We start from the raw sequence: 21669 nt of genomic DNA, 5'->3' as shown, positions 1-21669 counted from the left end.
AATGTTCTTTCCAATCCTTGTATATTTTTACACCTATTTCGGGGTGTGTTCCCGCTTACATTCTGATTTTAAGAGGTTGCCATGTGCTGCCAATTATTTAAAGTGTATGCTGTGAGACGCGACTGACTGGAAGTTTCACACACATCAAATTTGTTTGATTCATTACAATTTTAACATCTCGTACCTGTCTAACTAATCTCGATATAATTGCTATTCAGCCAGCCGTAGGCTGCTATGTAGGTTTTCATGTTTGCGTTGTATAGTTCTCCGATATAACGGCTTATTGCTCTGGCAGCTTCTCCAATCATTCCATTATTCCAAAAGACAAGATTTTATCCTGAGTGATGTATTAAAGAGGCATTCCTTAGATTCTATGACACATACACTTATAACGGGAATTTGTTAATGAAACTTCAGGAAGAAGATGCTCCATCATGCCGAACAACACGCGCTACAACCCGAAACACATTGAGGAACTAAGACGTTTTAATCTCACTGAAAAATCCCCAGCCTTCTGTTCCCTGGCATTTTGTCAAAGCGTTTAACATGCTGAACGTTCGGAGAGGGGGCATGCAAGGTTGAATGTTAGAATTGTATGATGCGTTACACAGGTTCTATTTTTTTCATCAGGTGTATCTATATGAGTATGACAGCATCATGCTGCCAGTGAAAAGGCCTCGTCAGTGCCTGCCCTATGCGGTGATAAACATGTACCGGACATTTACCTGTGCAAGAATCACTCCGCATGCTTCCCTCACTTCTTCATGGAGCCTGCCTACAGGTAGTAGCGGTTTATTTTTGGAGCGTTAACATGAACATAATATAATCATCTTTGGCCCTTTATCTAAAGCTGAATTAAAGCCCCCTTAGACCGTGTTGGTCATGGGGGTTGTTTGAATATACAGTACTTCGCCGTGATGGTCATTGTGGGTTGGTGACCAGTCCAGATACCACTCGCCACTTGTGTTATCCATTGCTGGGAATCGCAGGGCGCTAACTAGTGCCACCGCTGCACCCAGGATAATGGTAATAACGTCTTTTATTTTTATGTATTCTACCATGTACACTACATGTATGCATTGGCCTTTACTGCTACATTCCGGGGTAGGCATTTGTAATGGCAAAAACACGCAATTCTAGCATTTTCCAACAGAGGGAACTTTTTATGAGGTTTGATAAGCTGGATTGTACGGTGTAACAAAACAGAGTTTTGATGTTCGCAATACTTTTTACTCCAAGAGTAACGACAGTAAACAGCAATGTTATGTTATGATCACACTATATATTTATACTGTAATTTGGTTAGATTTTATTTACGTATTACCTTTGAAGTAGTATGCATCAATATGAATGCAAATGTGTGCTAATTTTTTCCTTCACCCTCCTGCAGAAGATTTGTTGTTCATATTTAAAATAATTTACAGTGCATTTTCTTACTTTTGTTTACTTGTGAATGCGCTTTATTGGTAAGGTTTTTATTCATTTTGTTCCTTTCAGTGCTGGATCATACCAATGGTTTAACTGTTGCAACACGTATTGGAAAGAGTATGTATGCCACAGTGGTGTACAGTGCTGCGAGAGGAAAGGGAGAGCCGCGAGCCCAGAATGGAGAGGGTATCGACGTGTCAAGAGACCCACGGCAGCAGCAGAGATTAGCTGTGTGTCAGATCTCTGTGGACACGGAGAGTCCTTCTCAGGCAGGAACAAATCCCAAGCGCCGTTGTCTCAACACGCAAATTCAGGCTGCGTTGAATTCCGCACAATCGGCGGTTACAGATTTGTTACAGACGTCGTCGTCTGCACGAGCCACATTCTCCAAAATGTCGGACCATCGAGCAAGCGAACCAGGTTTCAGTCGGAATAACAACACTTTGGACGAGAACGATGCAAATGGTGAAATGATTGTGACGAGGCCGTTGAACAAATACGGCAGCTTTGAAATTCCTCAGTCTGAGACATCCCTTAGAGAGGATCTGCAGATGCTCAAGGAGCCTGCAAGTGCAAATAACATGAATGTGAAACACAGCCAACAAAGTGCAATCTCACAGTTTAATAACCAGTCAAGAGGTGGATCAAACTGCGTGGATTGTTGTGCGGATTACTTGAACGTTCATGATGACAGCTCTGGATTGAGCGATATATCATTAAATAATAACTCGCTTTCCCAACACACAGAGTCACCTTTGTCACAGCCATCTTCACCTCCAGAGCTAGATTTAAGGGACCAAGTCCCTTCAATTGAACATGACTCCTGGGAAGATTTAGCACCTTCCGATAATGACCAATGCACATCACTAAATGTGCATTATCCCAATACTGTAGCAAACATCTGCAAATCTGATATTCAGTTAGGATTTGGCCCAAAGAAAGAGTACGTATTTAATTTGTCAAATGTGTTGCTTAATGCCAATGCAACGGTCGGACCACTGGAACTCAATCAGATGATGGATTCATGTGAGAAGCTTCTGTCACTTTTTGTGGGAGACCTTCAGGAGAGTCTGGGTGAACCTCTCAGGAATATTTTCATGTCAGCTCCATTGTTGCAAAGGTTTGGTCTGAGAGAGACTTGTCCCTCAGTTCTCCTAGAAGGTTCTGCATTGGAGACATACGTGGAGCTGCAGATGCTCTTAGAGACAACTCATTACATACAGAATCGATTAAACTTCCTGAAGGGTCTGCCGAGATTCCGCACCTTGTTGTGGTACGAAACATCACTTGGGATGGAGTCACTTGAGTACCATTTTGCCGGAACCTTGATCAACTGCCACGAACTTTCCAAGTTAAAAAAAGAGGTAGGTTTGAAGCATTTTTTTCCTTTTTACTTGGATAATGTATGTTGAATATTTTATAGTCCAACCACTGCTATCCATCAAGCAAACTCTGCACTGGAAGTTGTTGGTTATTGCCAGCAAATTCAAACATTTTAAACAAATGCTGCTGAATTGAAATGTTATTGCCAAAAGCAATCCATAATGTTAGACCGTGGTGGGCAGCAGAGGGCAGTACCGTACTCCCATATTTATACCATCACAAACCCGTGCTGACGAGCACAGTGAAGTATTTTTTTTTGTTGAACACCTTTCACACCATACGTAGCCAACCGTGCCAATCGGAAGTATGGTCCTATAACACCCGCGATCCGCCATGCCATGCTGAGTGTCATTAACAACAAAGGGCTGTAGAGGTACACATACCTATGTCCTCATTAGGGACACTTTTATGGAAATGCCCTCTTCCTGCAAAGGCATGGTCATTGATATGCAAGGCAATGTCATTGCTCTCCTGCAGACCCACGCGGCCCGCGCGAGGTTGAGCAGGTGTACGGCGAACCATTATGTACTGCTGAAGTGCAATGCGGAGAGCTTGGAGTACGAACACTTGGAGACGCGGAGACTAAAGTTCTCCATCCTGCCGCATCCGCCACAGTCGGGGATGGTGAACCTGGGAAACTCGGTTGAGGAGCTGGAGGCCCAACGCAAGTGCACTCAGCACTTGCTCGGGAAGCTGTTTTATGCTCCCGCCACGGACCGAAGCGTCGAGAAGATTGAACATCTCAATCTAATTTTAAGCACCATCAAACGAAAGCAGCAGTGGCTCAAGAGCAACCAATACACGGCTCTTAACCCTAAGCAGGTATGATCAGATTATTTCGATTATTTAGCTGTTATAAATTTCCACATGATAAGCCACTTTGTTGAGCTATCATTTGTGGCCAGGTCTCTTCTGAATAAAAGCTCATAGATCAGTGGGCTTTACCTGGTAAGAGAAAAAAATTGTTTTTTTTATTTGTATATATTTTTTAAAGTGATTTTGTATTGTAGTGTTCTTATCTGCCCCTACTGGACATCTGTGAAAAAGAGCTTTATAGCTCATCGGATTCCTCCAGTATAAATAAATAACATGATTATGATTCTGATGTGCTCAATAATGTTTTGCCCACATCTTCAAAAAGCTGTCCCCCTATGGGCCTTCATGAATTACATAAGTTGAGTTTGAAAATAAATGGGTCACCTGAAAGTTTTGTTGCATTTTTTTTTGCTAGATCAGCAAGTTTGGTATGGAACATCTTGAGTGGAATGCAGCCAAGATGCTTGTCTGTCAAGAGCTGAAGGCCAAAGAGCCATTTGACAAGAAGGACTCTCAAGAGATATTCTCTGAAGTCAAAGAAAGGCTGAGGAAGATGACGGCAAATGATGTGGTGCCAGATGTACGAGCTGCAGTTGAAGACGCGAAGGACTGGCATAAGTTTGTACAGAGCTTTTCCTTCCCACGGACAATTTCCATATCTATCCAAACGCCCATATTAGACAACGGAAGTGGACATTGCAGTGTGGTGGCTCTACCAGGCAGTGAGGGAAACACAGCCCCTAAGTCACTACCTTCAGCTGAGGCTCATGGGAGTGGCAGCGGAAACAACATGGAACAGGTGACCGCAGCAGCGTTGACGTCCCGTCAGCAGACGCAAAGTACCAAGCACTCAAGCAGGCACAGGGAGGAGTACAATGCGAATGAGTATCCAGAAGACTTACCCACCAAGAAAACTAGATTTAACTTTGATAGTGACATTCATGGAGTGGGTCTACATGCAGGCAGCAGTGATGTTGCTTTGTTGGAGGAACAGCCTTGTGTTAAGACAAGGAATGTGGAAAATGCTACTGTGGAGACTCATGCTCAGCTACAAGTTTTTGAATGTCCAACACTTGTAAGTGTTTGGTTATGTATTTCAGCATTTGTCAAATGAATTTGAAGTCTTCATTGGCATACTGAACAAGAACACGTTTGTAACTCTTGTCAACATTTTTTGGCAGGTTTTACAAACTGATGATGCTAACCTACAGATGTAAGTATTCCTTCAACATCCAGTTCATTACGAATTGCAGGCACCATTAAATATAATGGTTGAATAAAGTAAAAATGTCTCTCAGGTCAAATGAGCAATCAGGTGATGGTCATTGACATCAGTGGTCTTGAGGCAGTGGTGGCAATTTTACATTCCTAAGGTGGAGGCCATCATCTTCTTAGAAGAATGACTTACCTTTTCAAAATAGTTACTAATTTTAGGTACCCAAAGGTATGATGATGGGCTAAATTGACACCTCATTTGAGCTCACAAACTTGTGATTTAGTTGAGTACTCTATAATAGTAATTTACAGCACTATGTCAATCTACTACTGGTCACGGGGGTCGTTTGACCAACCTTCACGCGGCCAGTGCAGTTGGTCAAGGGGGGCAATCCCAGAACCATTTAAAATATTCTCAACTGGTGTTAGCTGTGGCCGAGAAAATAACTTAGGTCGCTGCGTTCATAACACAGTGCCCTAACCGCTGTACAACTGCTCCATCTGTGTAGTGAGCGACTGCCGAGACACGTCGTGTAGAAGGCTTCTTATTTATTCTCACACTTGAAGCACAACATTGGGCGATACATCTATGCAACATTCTACGTAGCTACACATAGCCGACGCTTCTACACAACCCCATCGTCGGCGTCCAACTACATAGCTGTCTGACTAGCGCAGCGACGGCGACGATGAGAGCCTTGCAGAAGATCGGCCACGTGGCTGGACGATGAAGAGAGATGACGGCGAGCGGCAAAGCAGCCAGGACCCGCAACAGCAAGCCTCGCCTCTGGTCACGCCCCCTTCCAGAACCTGCAAGCAGGCTCCCGGAGCCTCCCGACTGACCCCGCCTTTCACCTTTACCCTAGATACGCCCCCCTCATAATTAGGCATTACGTAATATACCCATAACCGCGATTACCTCTTCAGGTCGACAGGTGGCACCCTGTCATTACACGTGTACTCCAACTACATTGCAGTATATTAAACCAGAGGTATGGTTAGACATCAGGCAGGGCAAGGAGCACATGTACAAGATGCGCACTTGTGACAGTAACAGTTTATCACAAGTAGGACATCGTAACAGCATTCTCTCGCTGCCTGTTCAACACAAGATTTCAGTGCTGCTAGACAAGATCGATGATCAATCCACGACACTGCGGGAGTGTTTAATTCCCCAAAACACCCGCAGATGATGTGCCAAATTGTTGTGCCATGTGCAAAACCATCAATTGTCAATACTTAATAGGCCCAGCCTGAAATCTTGGCCAGAGTTCAGTGGATTAATTCTCACTGCCACACGGCATGTGATAGAGGCATGTACTAATGGAAATGTGAAATTGTTGATGACTTTTGGTCCAGACTGAGACAACAGGAGGGTGAGCAGGATGAAAAATATGAAGATAAGATGCCAGGAAACAGCGTACACACAACAGTGGATCAGGCTGAAGTGAAGTTTGCACCAGCCGATCCTGGTTGGGATGGAGAGGATTGCAGTACACAGATACAGGTAATAGTAATATTTCAAGCTGATTACCGATTATATATTCAATTACTTGATAAATTGGATGACCCAAAAATAGTTGTGAAAAAGTCTCACCGCTTTTCCTATGTGTGCTGTTGGATGGGAGGTGATAGGTGGGGCTTGGTGACATCATCGGCATTAGCCACGCCACTGGCCTTTGCTTGCAGGGCATTTCCCGCCATCAGGTGGCAGAATGTGAGAGTGGCCATCGTTTATAAAGGGGCCCGAGAAATCGACGACTTTTCAGTTGATTAATTGAATTAATCGACTTTTTTTTTCCCTATCTCTAGTGATCATGATAATAGGCAATGTATTGAGCAAAGTCTCAGCAAGTCTTTAGACCTCTTCAGGGAGGTCCTACATTGAGGATTTTTGGCCAATTCCATTAGCTTTTTTCATATTGGAGGAAACTAGCGTACCCAAAGTGAACCCATGCTTACGCGGGAATTACTCTGGTAATGCGTTAAATATATTGGTAAGCAACTTTCTGGACTGCCATTTATTGGGCACTTCACATTCCAGCAGTTTGATATCACAAGCTGATCTCAGCGTGATGCATTGGCATATAATAATGCATTGTTTCTTTTATCGATATTGATTCTTGTGCTCATGGTACATTGATCAGATCATACCTTTGAGAATGTTGTGCAAATTATATGCAAAGAGACTCAAATCTATTTAGGCTGAAGGAGTGAACAAAGTACAAATAAGGAAAAAGAAATATAATTCAACAAGATGGTAAAAAACACGAAATTGTATTCCTATATTAAATCGAGATTGCAAATTGTAACAATTCATATCACTGAGTAATTCATTATTGCATGCCTAATTAGCCCACCATTATAATTTTATTGAAAGATCAGTATGATGTAGATGCTTACCCCAAGCCCTCATTACTTTGATAGTGCATTGTCTTTGAGCTGTACGCCTTTTGGCGTCCTCTGGTCGAGCACCAATTGAGACGAGGCTCAAAAGAAAGCTGTCTCTGGTGTGGACCAATCAGTTTCAAGGACAATGCATATATTATCAGAGTGTGTTTTTTTTTTGCATTTTGACTGCAAGTATTGTGGTTAATGCAGACATGAACCCTTGTAAAAAGGTTTCAGTTTTGTTGCCAGAAAAAAAGGGGAAAAACATTATTTAATTCGATCAGTATTTGTTTTACATTATGTAAGGGTCATGCAAACCAGTTACAACATATACGGATTGAAAAAAAAACGATTCTTGCGTGCATGATTCTGTGAATGCAGCATGAGCTTTAGAATCAATTGGAATTGATGAATTAATGCATCATTACATGTCTGTCCATTGATGAACACCTCGTAGACTGCTCTGCCTTGAAGAAAATCAGAAAATAAACCTGGCCGATACTGCACAGAAACATGTACTCCCTTCACGTGAGCCTCAATCACTCTTAGCACAACCACAATAATTTCCCCTTTCACCCATGCAGACCACTGGGCCCCCATTTTACCGCCGGGTGTAATACCTCATACTGGGCTACACCCAATGAAGTGCAAAACCAAATTGTTAACCACAGATCTTGTTGGTGCCATCTATTACGATCAGGCCAAAGTGGTTATGCCCATTAACCTCCTTTGGCTGTTTGCAAAAATGAAAACACCCTTAATGGAATTTTATGGTAGGTTTTTACCCTTTTAACTGGTACCAAACTGACACCTTTATTCAAGGCATCATGTTTGCAATGACCACAACACAAGTAGTCAATAAAGCAAACAAAAAGAAGCAACTCTGATAAGGGTAATAATATGCACTGTCCTTGAAGTTGATTGGCCCACACCCGAGACGGCTTTCTTTAGAGCCTAGTCCCCATTGGTGTAGGGCCAGATGACACCAGAAGGCGTACAACTCAAAAACAGTGCAATATCAGAGTATTGAGAGTTCGGGGTAAACATTTACACTATGATATCTCTTTTACCAGTTGCCACTGGTAAAAGAGATCTCATAGTGTAAATGCCACTGGTAAAAGAGATCTCATAGTGTAAATGTTTACCCCGAACTCTCAATACTCTGATATTGCACTGTTTTTGAGTTGTACGCCTTCTGGTGTCATCTGGCCCTACACCAATGGGGACTAGGCTCTAAAGAAAGCCGTCTCGGGTGTGGGCCAATCAACTTCAAGGACAGTGCATATTATTATCCTTATCAGAGTTGCTTCTTTTTGTTTGCTTTATTGACTACTTGTGTTGTGGTCATTGCAAACATGATGCCTTGAATAAAGGTGTCAGTTTTGTACCAGTTAAAAGGGTAAAAACCTACCATTATATTTTGCCACTGGTAAAAGAGATCTCATAGTGTAAATGTTTACCCTTAATGGAATGTTTGCAATTTGTTATATATATTTTTTACAAACTTTGTTTCGAACATACCGCAGGCAGGTCATTGTGTTATATACATACCATGGGCACGAGAATAATAAAGTTTAGATGAAAAATGTGCACTGGACGGTATATAAGTTTGTTATTTTAAAGTGGTGTCCATGAAAGACACGGGTATTTGAGGTATAGTATGGTATTTTATGCAACGGGCAACTGAAGCCCTCACAATTCTAATATGCATGCATTATTCATTTGTGCTTCAGGAGCATCAGAGCAATCCCCAGCCGATAAGTACAGAGTCGTGTACCGAGAGTGTCTTTGAGGTCTGGGACACACCGGAGTGGTTTCCAGCAAGGTGAGATGGGATTTGATTTACACTGGGTCGACCACACTGTTGGGTCTACGCCTTAGCGAGGATAATTTGTAATTTGATGCAGCAAATCTGGCTGTGACGGTCCCACCTGATGACGGAGACTTGTGTTGCCTCCGAAACGTCGTGATTTTTATTATTTAATTTTAATTTCATTTTTTACCTATGTGACTTTACCGAAAGAACTAAGAGTATGAATCCTTGCAGTCACGAAAGCTTCAAATCTAGAATATTGCGTTTGAGACATTAATATTGTTACTTGAAATGCAAACAACGTGATTGTATGTTTGTGTACCACACCTGTACAAGCAGTCGGAAACAGCATTGGCATGAGATCCAGAATCACGAGCAGGTGTTATCATCCAAGCAGTTCTCATTCAAACACCATCAGTTTGATGGTGTCGGTCTGGTTACCAATGACCTCACACGAAACAAAAAACACTGCGTCAAAAAAATGCTTTTACACTTTGGCTAGATTTCAGCTCTGAAAATTAACAAATATAAATGTGACTGCCCTGCGACACGAGTCTTCTCTGTGCAGCAGGATGGATAATAAAAGTGCCCCCCGGTGTGAGTTATAGAGATTTCAGATTTATTAAGAGAATCAATTTTGTCATAACTCCTTCCACTGACCGTTGCATAACATGGGCTAATGCACTTTTCTGTGAGAGTTCAGAATGGATTCTTCATCTCACAATTTGATGCCACCCACAGCACAATCGGGATAAAATTGTGGAAAAAGACAACAAATTTGAAACTGTTTGTGACAGGTAGCACCTGTAAGTTGCCAAACTGGAATTCTCTACTCCTGCCCAAATGCCCTTTTCCCAGTTGGCTTGAATGTGCCCAGGGACATGTGGTGAAAGGCAAAGCATAAAGTTTTTTTTATTTGATTATACAAGTATGTCGGCCTTGAATTAGAGAATATATATAAAATGGCAGGAAGGTATAAGTGTATTTCAACAAAATGTTCAAATAAAATTCCACATATTTGGAATAAAGGCATTCTAGGTTATGATATCCAAACAATATTACTGCAATGGGTCCCACACATTTGCATCATATGCAAATATGTGTTTAATTTCCCTTTTAATATGAAACACATTTGATACAAAAAAAGTTACAATAAATGATTATCTTTTATTCATCTTTTATTGGTATTAACCCTTCGTAGTTTTAAGGCCAAGAAAAATATTTTTGCTCAAACCAATAACACTTTTGTAAATGTGTTTTGTTATTTCAGATGCAGACAAACCATGAAGAATTGATTGAAATAAATTCGTGTTTTTCGGTAGGGAATAGGAAAAATATTGTATGGTTAAAATCGAGAGTTGTAAATGTGGCAAGGTTTTATTGGAAAGCATGAATGTTATTCATTTTACTAACACACGCGTAAAAATGATGGTGTTTATTACTTGCCCACCATGTGTGTGACTTCACAAGGACTACGATGGCACACACAGGTGCAAGATTTAACTGCAGAGCATTCCTCTGTTTTCAGGGCTTGTTTAGCCATGGAGAGCTGCTTTTGATCTTTCAGCACCTACCGCTTGGTATTTTGTTCTTCCACACAAAAAGGGTCATACCATTTGTAAGCATTAGCCTTCACCTAAAGCCTCTTCTCGACAGCCGGATGATGGGATAAGTTGTCTCCTTCTGATGTTTGACCTCTGTAACAGCAGCACCCAGTCATATAATTGTTGCTATTTCATTAAGAATAGAACAAATGTACGCACAATACCATTTTTAGGCATGATTCTAATACATGCATGTATGTGGTTTTCCAAATTTGCTAATGATGGTATGGTTTGTGTCTTACTATCATGGATGCTGGATGCATGGGTTTCAATGAGTGAGTTGAAACAAAAAAATTTAAGATTTCGCTGTGGTGCCTTATAACAGAAAACCGAAAACAATTCCATTCTGGCGTAAGAGATGAATGTCAACGTCGAGGTCTGCTGGCCACGGGAGGGTTTTAGGGGAGCGTTTGTGCAGTTTTACCATTGAAGGAGGCAGAGGCTGCAGTGGCTCACGATGATCCATAGTTTGGGTTGCATGGCCACTTTTGTGCTGTGGCTTGTCTTTAATTTTACATTCATGAAGGAGGTGTGTGCATCGGTTTGTTGATGTTCTGATGCGGTCGATGGTTACACCAAGGTCTTGAAGGAATGGCAAAGCCAGGGGGTGCGATGTTTGGGTCTCGAAATTATGTGTTTATTCTGGACGTCCGCATTCTCCCGTATCTGGGTGAGATTCTAGGATGGTGGCAACACGATCCCAGAAGGAGGATCGGGACTTGAGTCTTCGGCAAGGTATATTGCTGAAGCCTTGGTTGGTGAGTAGGTTGTCATTGGCAGGAAAACATATGCATTCCCCCTTGCAGTATGCATCTCAGCGGATATTTGGTGGCAGAATGTTCACCAGAACAGGGAGTCAGGATATTTTGGTCTCGGTGTTGCGGTTATTATGCACATTGTGTTATATAATTGTGCATCTAGCAGTGTTATGTATGAGCTCCCAGACCAGACGAGAGCACAATGTACTACCACTGAGTGGATCAGTGATAGAGAACGGTAGTGTGCAGCACATGAGCTGAGGCGCCCTAGGTCGTTCCTGCATTATTTGTAGCAGATCTGTTTTATGCTCTTTGGTTCTTTCGGTAAAGTCACGTAGATGAAAAATAAAAATAATAAAAATGAAAATAACTACATTAAATCACGTAATTTTGCTATGGCTGTTCCACCTGATGACGGAAGCTTGTATTGCCTCCGAAACGTCGTGATTTAATTGAGTTATTTTCATTTTATTATTTTTCATCTATGTGACTTTACCGAAAGAACCAAAGAGTATGGATCCTCGCAATCACGAAAACTTCAAATCTAGAATTAACTGATCTGTTTTATTTGGGGCTTAAAGGTCATACTTCTGTCCATGATAATCCCTAGATATCTTGGGAGTGGGGTCACAGTGCCCTGGGCTACCACAGGAGGACAGATCAAGAGTGACATCTACTGCATGATTGTTCAGGTTATTGAAATAATTTGGTCAGAGTCACCAGCGACGGAAATCTGCCTCCAATAAAGTTAGGTCAGCTGTCAAGAGTATCAGCAATAATCTCGAGGTTTGTTCCCTATGCACCAAGGTCCAAGTCCTCTACATATATGAACTTGCAAGATGACGTACAGGGCAGATCACTTATATGATAAATAGTGATGGCAAGAGGAACGATCTTTGACGGAGGCCATTCAGTATTCCACTACAGCTGTTTTTTTACCAGTGAGGTGTCCCCTAAAAGTACAGTTGCTGAGCATCCCATCAATTCGTTGAACGCCATATCATGAATTTGGCCAACTTCATCAGCAGGCCATGATGCCAAACAGTGTCATAGGCAGCAGAGATGTCAACTGTTGCTGTGCTAGTTTTCTGTTGATGCTGGAAACCGGCTTCCATTAGGGCGGTGAAGGCAATGATCCGTTGACACCAGCAGCTATGGCCAGTTCGAAATCCGGCTTGTTTGGGAGGCAATGGTACAGGCTGATGTTTCGGGGCAATGCTCCAACGCAGTGAAACTGACTGAAACAGCCTATTTGTGTTTTGTTACTAGGAAGTATTAACCGTGAATGTGGTGGTGGTTATTGTTTTTACTTAATGAGTTGGCATTATCCTTTAGATTATGATAAAAGAGCACGCAGAACCAAGCAAGTATGTTTGGTTTTTTGCCACTTCCGATCGTGTTGGGCAGCGCAGGCACATGCCGGTAAAAGTGATTGCCTCTCCTATCTTGTAATTGTTGAATATAAAAATTGTGAATTGTATCTGGAGAATGTGAAACATTAGCAGGATGTTATTTTCAAACCTCTGCCACTATGTGGCTACGTTACTCATGGTAAATGAGGAATCTGTTTTAGCGGCCCAACGTTACATGTTAACCGTTCGTATGGAAATCAGCTGTGAGCTTGTCAAAGTTACAGATGAACGGCTACGATTCACAATGGCTAGAACCGGACTGCTCGTGTAGGTGTACCACTGCAGGTTACGCTGCTATTGCTGCAACGGAACATGCTTTGGAATGGGAAAATCCAGCTTGCCCAAAATAATATTATATGCTACATGATGCCATACTCATGTGTGGTTGCTTATTGAGTGACCTATCAAGGTCAGTTACTCTAGTTGAATGAATGTACAAATTCTACTTGAACGTATTGTTTTGTTTCTGTGCCAAATAATTGTTTATACTCTCACGCTTTTGTGTGTAACAGTTATGTAAGCACTAATTTGGCAATTGTTTTCACTGAATGTGCTGCTGCAACTTGCTTTAGAAAAAAGTTTTGCTGGCTGGCTGGCACACAACCGGGCAAGTGCACATGTTACAGCGCACGTCTGCGCGTTGATTTCACCCGCATCCCGCAGCGTTGAACCGGGTTCATGCGTGCTGAAGTCATGCCTCCCCCCACCCACCCTCCACTTCATATTATATTAGAAAAAGTTTTGCTGGCTGGCTGCCTGCCTGGCTGGCCACGTGCCGCCCTGCGCGCGTTCTTATTGGCCGCAGGCCATGCGCCACCCAGCGTGCAGAGGGGAGGGAGTGGGGATGCGGGAGGCCGGGAGCAGGGGTGGTTGGTGCGTGTGGGTGCCCAGAAGGGAGGGGGGGCACGCGGGGAGATTTGGGGGGTTTATGGGGAGGGAGGGCAACACATGGATTACAGAATGTGCAGAAATTAAAGACATCAACTTAGAAAAAAAATAGTGGGCTTGGTCAGGTCACGATGCTTGAAGGGATCGTGGTCGGTGGTCAAGATTAACGGCAGAGTAGCTCTCCAGGACATCCTTACTTAGCGTCAAAACCATTCAGGAAGGACAAATTTTGGAAGATTATTGAAGAAGGGCAATTGCCTAAAATGTCACGTATTATATACTTATTCCTGTAAGGCGTTGTTATTGCCAACACAGTATCGCCAAATAATGTTTGATTTGGAAAGGTTACTGATTGTTGAAATAATATTACAATGATGTTTTTCGGTCTCAAAGGAAATTTAATTTGTCAGAACAACTTTCTGCCCAAACGAGTGGGGTTGCGTACATCTTTATGGGTGGGCTTAAGCCAGGGGTGGAAATTCCACATTTCTTTGGCAGTTAATCAGTCTAAAGGGGTAAATAAACTGCTTTTTACTCCACAGTCAATGGTACTCACTTCATCGACTGATGGATAATAAGCTGAGTCAACCTGTAGCCAGGATTGGAACTTGCAATCTTGACACAAGTTGAACATTCGGCCACAGTGCCATTCAGTCAGATTTAACACCCCAATTGCGCAAACGGGAGTAATAGCAGTTCACCCTTGGTGTCTGCTTAATGGCACAATCGTCAGTCTTTGGTTGTATGCATTGTATGTGTGTTGAACTTTCGCACCGTACGTAGCCAACCATGCTTATTGGAAGTGTGGGGGTAAAGACAAAAAACTAAACACAAAAAGCAGTTCTAAAGAAACTTGTTGAAGGAGTGTATGGGAAATCGAGGTTGTTTTTGTGCAGGACCAGTGAATTCCTGGGGACAGCCAGAGTTCATGGTTATCGTCAATCTCAATCTTATAGTTTTATCTGAGTAAATGGAACCAGCTTCATTCATAACATAAAGAGAAGATTCCTGTCATTGAAAAAAAGGGTTTGGCGTATCATAGATCAATGGACTTCCTTTCCAGTCCTCCAAAGAAAACAATAATGAAGTATTGGGGTATGTTTTAATTTAACATTTTGGAATGCCTTTAAGGAGCTTACAAAAACATCAGATTTTTGATCTTTGGATATGACATATAATGTGTCCAATAAAAAATGTCCATTCTTTACATTTTTGGCAGTGTTGAACGATGATCAACCTCGTAAAAACCCGTGCATCGTTAACAAAACATAACCTTTGCGGAGGAAAACCCCGGGCCACATAAGTTAAAATTATCACCCAAAACCATGTTTTGCACATTTGCAATGCTCCAACATTAAAGGCACATGAAAATATTCGAGCAAGTTAGGATTTCCACGTGAAATGTATTGCATATATTTAAGCAGTCAAGTATATGGAAACATGGATATATACATGTTTTGTCGATATTACATACACCTTTATCTCTTTGTGATTTCTGATTATTTCCAGTCACTGTAAACACTTGCGAGATGCAACAAATGTATATCTGCTTGCTTCACTTTTACACAGCATTACCTTATCCAGGAAAGCCGCCCTTGAGTTGTATGACTCTTTTTCAGGAGGCGGCCTGCATTGCGTTTTTATTTGAAGATGTCATCAGCCAATTAATGAGTGTCTATACACATCACAGGAAACCGGAGCGCCCGGAAATAAAACCACGCGTGCGAGGGGGCAACACTCTATCCCCACACAGATTAAAGCAGTTGGCAATTAGTCCACTTACTTTACTGCCTTCTCCTGGCGAGCCAGGGTATGGCACCTCGACGCCCACGGGAAGCGAGTTTTACAACATTTGTGGCGATTGAACAACCCTCGCTGCCTCCACAGTGTTGGATCACATGTCACGTGCATAGCCACCACCGCCCGGCTTTAAAGTCGCACGTTTTGAGAATGTGCGATCTGACATGTGCCTCTGACTGGCAATTATTGTGTCTGCAAGGCTCCTTGGACAATATTTCCAACTAGTTGGGAGTCACTTGAGAGTCGTGGTAATAAATTAGAGCTGTCTCCTCGCTGGCTGCCTCCCGTGTGTTTCCTCAACGCACACCCTCTCCAATGACACATGCCTACTATACATTGCATGATTTTGAAACTGGGGTCATGTCAAACGCCAGCAGACACGCAGGACTGGGGCCGATATGCTGAATTACCTGAATTATTAAATTTAAGGTAAAACATTTTACAGGTGGATTTTAACCTTGTTCTAACAAACCACATAGCATCAGCTTTCAAATGAAACCTAATTCTCAGAAATTAGTGGAGGAGTGTAGGAGTTTTCTGGACAAACATGTACTCTCAGATTAACTGTATTGTGTACATTATATTTTTCATTTTGCGGGTATGTTTCGTTTCTAATTATGAGTTTGGTAATGTTTTTTTTTGTAGGTGAACGTGAGTTTAAGTTGCTTTGCTTCCAAAGTGTTGTCTAATACAAGGCCGTAATTATAATATATATTGGGGGACACATCCCCCCCCCAATATTCAAATATGCTCAAAATGTCCCCCCGAATATATTGCTATAAAATAGATTTCTGTTTATATGATTGTGGTTATGGTTGTACTTTATTAATCCCTAATCTCTGCCATTACATACAATGAAACAAGGTAAAAAAGAAAAAAACAGCAATGTATTACAATACACTATTAGATGTACAAAATAAATAAATAATATTTTAGGCAGGAAATGGCAGGAAATTAGTTTTCAAATTCTGATTTTTTTTTCTGGGGGGGGGACCCCCAGCCAGACCCCCTGGAAAAATTGGTCCCCCCCCCCAATGTTGACTCCATGGCTACGGCCTTGGTCTAATATCTCGGATATTTCTTTGACTGAAATCGGCTATTGATAAACATCAATTTTTATGGCATCATGGTATCTCGACATTTATTTATGATAACCAACTGCATAATGCATGTGTCAAAATGTATTTAAATAATGCCTTTGTTAATTATTAAAAAGGTTTTACCTCTTGTTTTAATCCCATTTAGAAGTAATAAAGTATGGTATAATGTGTAAAAAGCTATTGGGTCTCTCGTGACCACTATGTATATTCGTGATTATGTTTTCCCTTTAACTTATGTGAATGGGCTGACAGCAATATACTTAAATTATTTTTCTTCATGTGACGTCAACACATTTCTCTCTGCTAACGGTGTTGTTATTGCCAGCACTAAAAACAAAGGTATTTGTCTTTGTTGTGGAGAACACAGACAGGTCGAGTTGGCTGCGCTTCATGTCGGCGAATCCCTTCGATAATTTTCTCGGCACGCTCGGTGTTTCTGTTCGTAAAAAATAAAAAAAGCTCCCCGTTTCGTTTGGCATGCTGGCTCTGGGCACCTGTAGCGGTGTACAGCTGAGTTCTGGCAAGACCAGCAGACTGCCTGCGGGCAGGGCACATTCATGAAATGGTGTCCAGGGAAAGTTAATACCTCTCATCCGGACCAAAAGAGAGCATATATAACCTGGCGCCGATGCCCACCAGCAAAGCTTCGCTCCTGTAGCAGAACCTGAGCGTGCGCGGTACACATCTGAACGCAGCGAGCCCGTGTCCACGACGCCGATCTGTCCGACGGTGCAGCCTCACAGCCTCTTGGCGGCGGCACACCTCTTTAACGTGATCGTCGGGACTCGGATAGGCTTTTGAGCAGTCGCGATGATTCCGTCGGGGCTGCGCGCCTCTCTGCTCTTGAGCCGCGTCGATGGGAAGGCGACGCGCGCACCCAGCCGGGCTGCTGCTGGTGCTGACGGCAAGTGGCTCGGGGTGCTGCTGCTGCTGTTGATGGCGCTGTGCGGTGGAAACGGCGCCAGCATCTTGCCCTATAAATTTGCCCACGCCGGCGTCTGCCCCAACGATCTCAACCCGAACCTGTGGGTGGATGCGCAGAGCACCTGCAACAGGGAGTGCAACGGAGACCAGGTGAACAGCTACGACACTTAATACGAGATCAGACTCCTCTAAAAAAACGTGATCTTCATTCTTAATTTGGAGCTTTCGTGACTGCAGGAAATACTCTTTGGTTCTTTCGGTAAAGTCGCGTATAAAGAGAAAATAATAAATTAAATACTAGCATGATCTTCAATTCCAAACAAATACGACTTAAAAGTGTTGCATTTAAATAATGCGCATACTTTTTCATTTCATGTCCTGATTTCAAATGTTTTTATTTTTTGACGTCGGAAATGTTTGGATAACAATCACCACACGTGTTGATTTGTAGTGAAATTTACAAACGAGTCAGTTTGCAAGAGGCTTTACCGCCTTGATTCACGCACAGTTATTTTGCCGCTACTGCTGAATGACGGGGGTGGAATGTGCAACCTGTGAGCTGTCCACGGTAACGGGGTGTGACGGTTGCACACAGGTTTTGATTTATGAGCAAGCAAAGAAAGAATCTCAAGGCTCTAAACCAGTAACACGGAGTTTAAGCCTGGGCAGCATGTGGCTAAATGTATGTGGCTAAAACAGTATAGTTCGTGTGTTTCCATGATACGCATACTGTCCTCAGTATGCGCTATACAAAGACAAACATCCCCTGTTTAGCCTTTAACAGAACTGTTGGGGTTAGCGCTGTTAGCGAGGAGCACCTATGAAGGTCGGTACAGCACACGAAGGGGTGGGTGGCCAGCACCATGCCCGGCCGCCTTTGTCCCCATAGTGGCGATGTTTACACACCTCACCGGGTACTCATTTGAGGCCGAGTCGACCTAGGGGAGGCCCAGCACCGGTTCATTAATTCGTCACTGGTGTTGGCCATGAGCGGAAATCGAACTCGGGTTCCTGGGTTCATAGTGCAGCGTGCTAACTGTTACGCTATCACTCCCCCTAACTTTATACACACACGCTACATTAAATAAGTATAGAATGTGTTTACATTTTAGTGCTATGGATAGATTGAACCCCACCATAAGAATATGGAATTTCCACCACTAATTCAGGGCCACCAACAGCAGGAAGCCAATTTGACTTGAAACGTAGTATGATACGTTATAAACAGTACGTAGAATCCACGTTAAGGTTAAGGATTTTCATTTATTTAGCTCAGAAATACCACAGCACAAACGAAAATAAATATATACAAAATCACATTTGGAAATAATGGTGAGGGGAAACAAACAAGAACAATAAAAACGGGGAGACATTAAAAAAACAAGCTAAGGAGATCACACACACAGAGACGGTTGAACAACAACAACAACCTTAGCAAGGGAAAGAAAATAGTTGTTCGCTCGTTTTATTGTTCAACTCTTGCAAACGTACTTCGTTTTCTAACCACGTCTGGCCGGTCCACTTTCGCAGGACTGCATGGCCCTGGAGAAATGCTGCGACAACGTGTGCGGCCTCAAGAGCTGCGTGACGGCGCGCTTCCCCGAGGGCGAGCCCATCACCCACGACGATCTGGCCTCGTGCTACTCATTCCAGTGCCCCCAGCAGGGCGCCGAGTGCGACGTGTGGGAGGGCAAGCCCACGTGCAAGTGCAAGGACCGCTGCGAGAAGGAGCCCAACTTCACCTGCGCCTCGGACGGCCTCACCTACTACAACAAGTGCTACATGGACGCCGAGGCGTGTGTCAAGGGCGTCACGCTCACCGTCGTGCCGTGCAAGTACTACACCATGGGGCCCAAGACGAGCCCGAGGCCCAACGAGACCGCCGTCACGCCGGCGACGCTCAACGCTCCCACCACGTACGTGACCCCTATCCGGCCGGCCCTGGTCGCCAAGCCGGCGCAGCAGTCCGTGTACCTGGGCGGCACCGTGAGCTTCCACTGCGACGTGAGCGGGCAGCCCAAGCCGGACATCACATGGGAGAAGCAGGGCGAGGGCGAAAAGAACATGATCATGAGACCCGACCGCATGTACGGCAACATGGTGGTGACCAACATCGGCGAGCTGGTCATCTACAACGTGAAGCCTCCCAACGCCGGCATCTACACCTGCACGGCGCGCAATACAGCGGGGCTGTTGAGGGCCAACTTTCCGCTGTCCATCATGCGCAACCCGCACACCTTCAGCAAAGACATGGAGGAGTTCCCCATCGAAGAGTGCCTCAAGATGCCGGACCGCGAAGACTGTGGCGGCAAGACCCAGACGGTGTGGTACTTCGACGTGAAGAGGAACGGTTGCTTCACGTTCTCGCACAGCCAATGCAACAACAGCCTCAACCGCTTCATCACCTACGAGGAGTGCAAGATGGCGTGCATGACCAACATCAACAACACATGCTCGCTGCCCGTGCAGCAGGGACCCTGCAAGTACTGGGCGCTACGCTGGGCCTACAACCCGCTCGTCAAGCGCTGCCAGTCCTTCATCTACGGCGGCTGCGAAGGCAATGAGAACAACTTTAAAAGCCAGGAGGTGTGCGAGGATAACTGTCCTTTTCCGCACGGCCGCCAGTGCAGGGCTTGCAAGTCGCGAAACAAGATCGCGCGCAGTTTCTGCCTTTCCGATTTTGCTATCCTGGGCCGCATGGCTGAACTGACGGAGGACGGCACCTCGGGGGTGGCGAGGATCATCGTGGACGAGGTGCTGAAGGACGAGAAGATGGGCCTCAAGGTGTTCAACACGAAGCACCTGGAGGTGACGCTGCTGCACATCAACTGGGTGTGCCCCTGCCCCAACGTGACGGTGTCGGAGGAGCGCCTGCTCATCATGGGACAGGTGTACGAGGGCATGGCCGTGCTGTACCCAGACAGCTTCGTGCAGGCAGCCATCGAGAGACGCACGAAGAAGATTTACGAAATGATTTCAAAGAATGCATGCGACAATTTGCAGCGCGTCGTCGATTAGTTTCCATTCACTTTGTTTTTTGATCTCAGTTTGGTGGGAGGTTAAACTCAACCTACGTTCAACATTAGAGGACACTTTAAAATCATAAGCCAGGGAGGGGGGAACCCGTGCCTCACCAGCTGCATATGGCCCATGATTTAATATCATTTGGCCCATGGCCACTTCGGGACGGCCCACAAACGATACTGACCCATCACTTGTATGCATCTTAGTCGCACTAATCGGATACTGGAGGGGAAATTTGTCAACCTGACAACATTTTTTGCTTTAACTTTAGCACGATTTGTCACGTCTGCCATTGTGAGGGCCTCTTGATTTTCGATCAATAGGAAAAGGTTCCCCATTCCACAATTCACCAGGTTTTGTATTAGCACACACCAGAGGGTGCTCTGAAAGTTTTACGTCAATTAAATTGGCCTGCAGACTTAAGCCAATGATTTTAGTATGAGGAGGGTAACATATGCGCACATTGAATGACCACACAGGGTGAAGTTGCTGGCGCTTTAATACAGCGCTAACTCATTGTGAAGAAGTAGATTTTTTTTGAGTAGGGTGAAACATTTAACAAGTCTTTGAGTGAAATATGTAAAGTTTAAGTGGCTCATCGGACATGGGCCATGGAGCCATTAATGTAACCAATGGGCTGCTATTTTTTTTAATTCTAATTAAAAGCATCATTTACACATTTGAATGATCAAAATAGAACAGAGGTGTGAAGTTCAAACACTAAATAGACACCTATTGAAAGACATCAAGTCTGCATTAACCACACATACTTGTGGTAAAAACAAAAAATGCAAACAAATATGCTTTAATGATGTATGCACTGTCCTTAAAACTGATTGGCCTCACCAGAGACAACGTCTTTCATGGCTTTGTCTCACCAGGGCGACAGACCAAAGGCTGTCAAAAGGCAAACAGTACAAGGACAATGCAAACACCAAAGCATTAATAGCTCGGGTGAAGCAGTTATATCTACGGGACCCTATAATATTAAATAATTTTTAAAAAACTACCTTGTTTTATAATTCATTATCTTGATACTGCCAAAAAGGGTCCCATCGATATTATTTACACCTATTTAAGCACAGCTTTGATACGTTACATGATTAGCATTAA

General features: G+C 43.6%; 1 protein-coding gene across 5 annotated transcripts; it reads left to right on the top strand.

Annotated features, from left to right (window-relative positions):
* The first annotated feature begins 642 nt into the window (after positions 1 to 642).
* LOC144932473 (WAP, Kazal, immunoglobulin, Kunitz and NTR domain-containing protein 2-like) lies at positions 643 to 21321 on the top strand. Of its 5 annotated transcripts, none has more exons than XM_078856582.1 (6): positions 643 to 781; positions 4809 to 4840; positions 6202 to 6349; positions 8967 to 9058; positions 17457 to 17682; positions 19063 to 21321. In XM_078856582.1, exons 1-6 carry the CDS (start codon positions 746 to 748, stop codon positions 20548 to 20550), a joined length of 2022 nt encoding a protein of 673 aa, XP_078712708.1. In that variant the 5' UTR covers positions 643 to 745; the 3' UTR covers positions 20551 to 21321. The 5 variants fall into 5 exon arrangements, with proteins under 5 accessions (XP_078712708.1, XP_078712707.1, XP_078712709.1 ...); XM_078856581.1 differs by lacking the exon at positions 643 to 781 and adding an exon at positions 4047 to 4702; XM_078856583.1 differs by lacking the exons at positions 643 to 781; positions 4809 to 4840; positions 6202 to 6349 and adding exons at positions 10317 to 10364; positions 11333 to 11408 and having other exon boundaries at positions 9004 to 9058; positions 17344 to 17682.
* Positions 21322 to 21669: the final 348 nt, after the last annotated feature.

This window comes from Lampetra fluviatilis, chromosome 5 (assembly GCF_964198595.1).
Source record: "Lampetra fluviatilis chromosome 5, kcLamFluv1.1, whole genome shotgun sequence".
NCBI lineage: Eukaryota > Metazoa > Chordata > Hyperoartia > Petromyzontiformes > Petromyzontidae > Lampetra > Lampetra fluviatilis.
The sequence above is the reverse complement of the archived record's forward strand: the minus strand, read 5'-3'. Positions and strand labels throughout refer to the sequence as shown.

Bases quoted from the DNA above. Each gene is read 5' to 3' on its own strand.
- LOC144932473 (XM_078856581.1), top strand. From the start codon at position 4,058: ATGGAACATCTTGAGTGGAATGCAGCCAAGATGCTTGTCTGTCAAGAG. The intron at 4,841-6,201 runs GTAAGTATTCCT...CTTTTGGTCCAG, and splicing joins GATGATGCTAACCTACAGAT to ACTGAGACAACAGGAGGGTG. The intron at 6,350-8,966 runs GTAATAGTAATA...TTTGTGCTTCAG, and splicing joins ATTGCAGTACACAGATACAG to GAGCATCAGAGCAATCCCCA.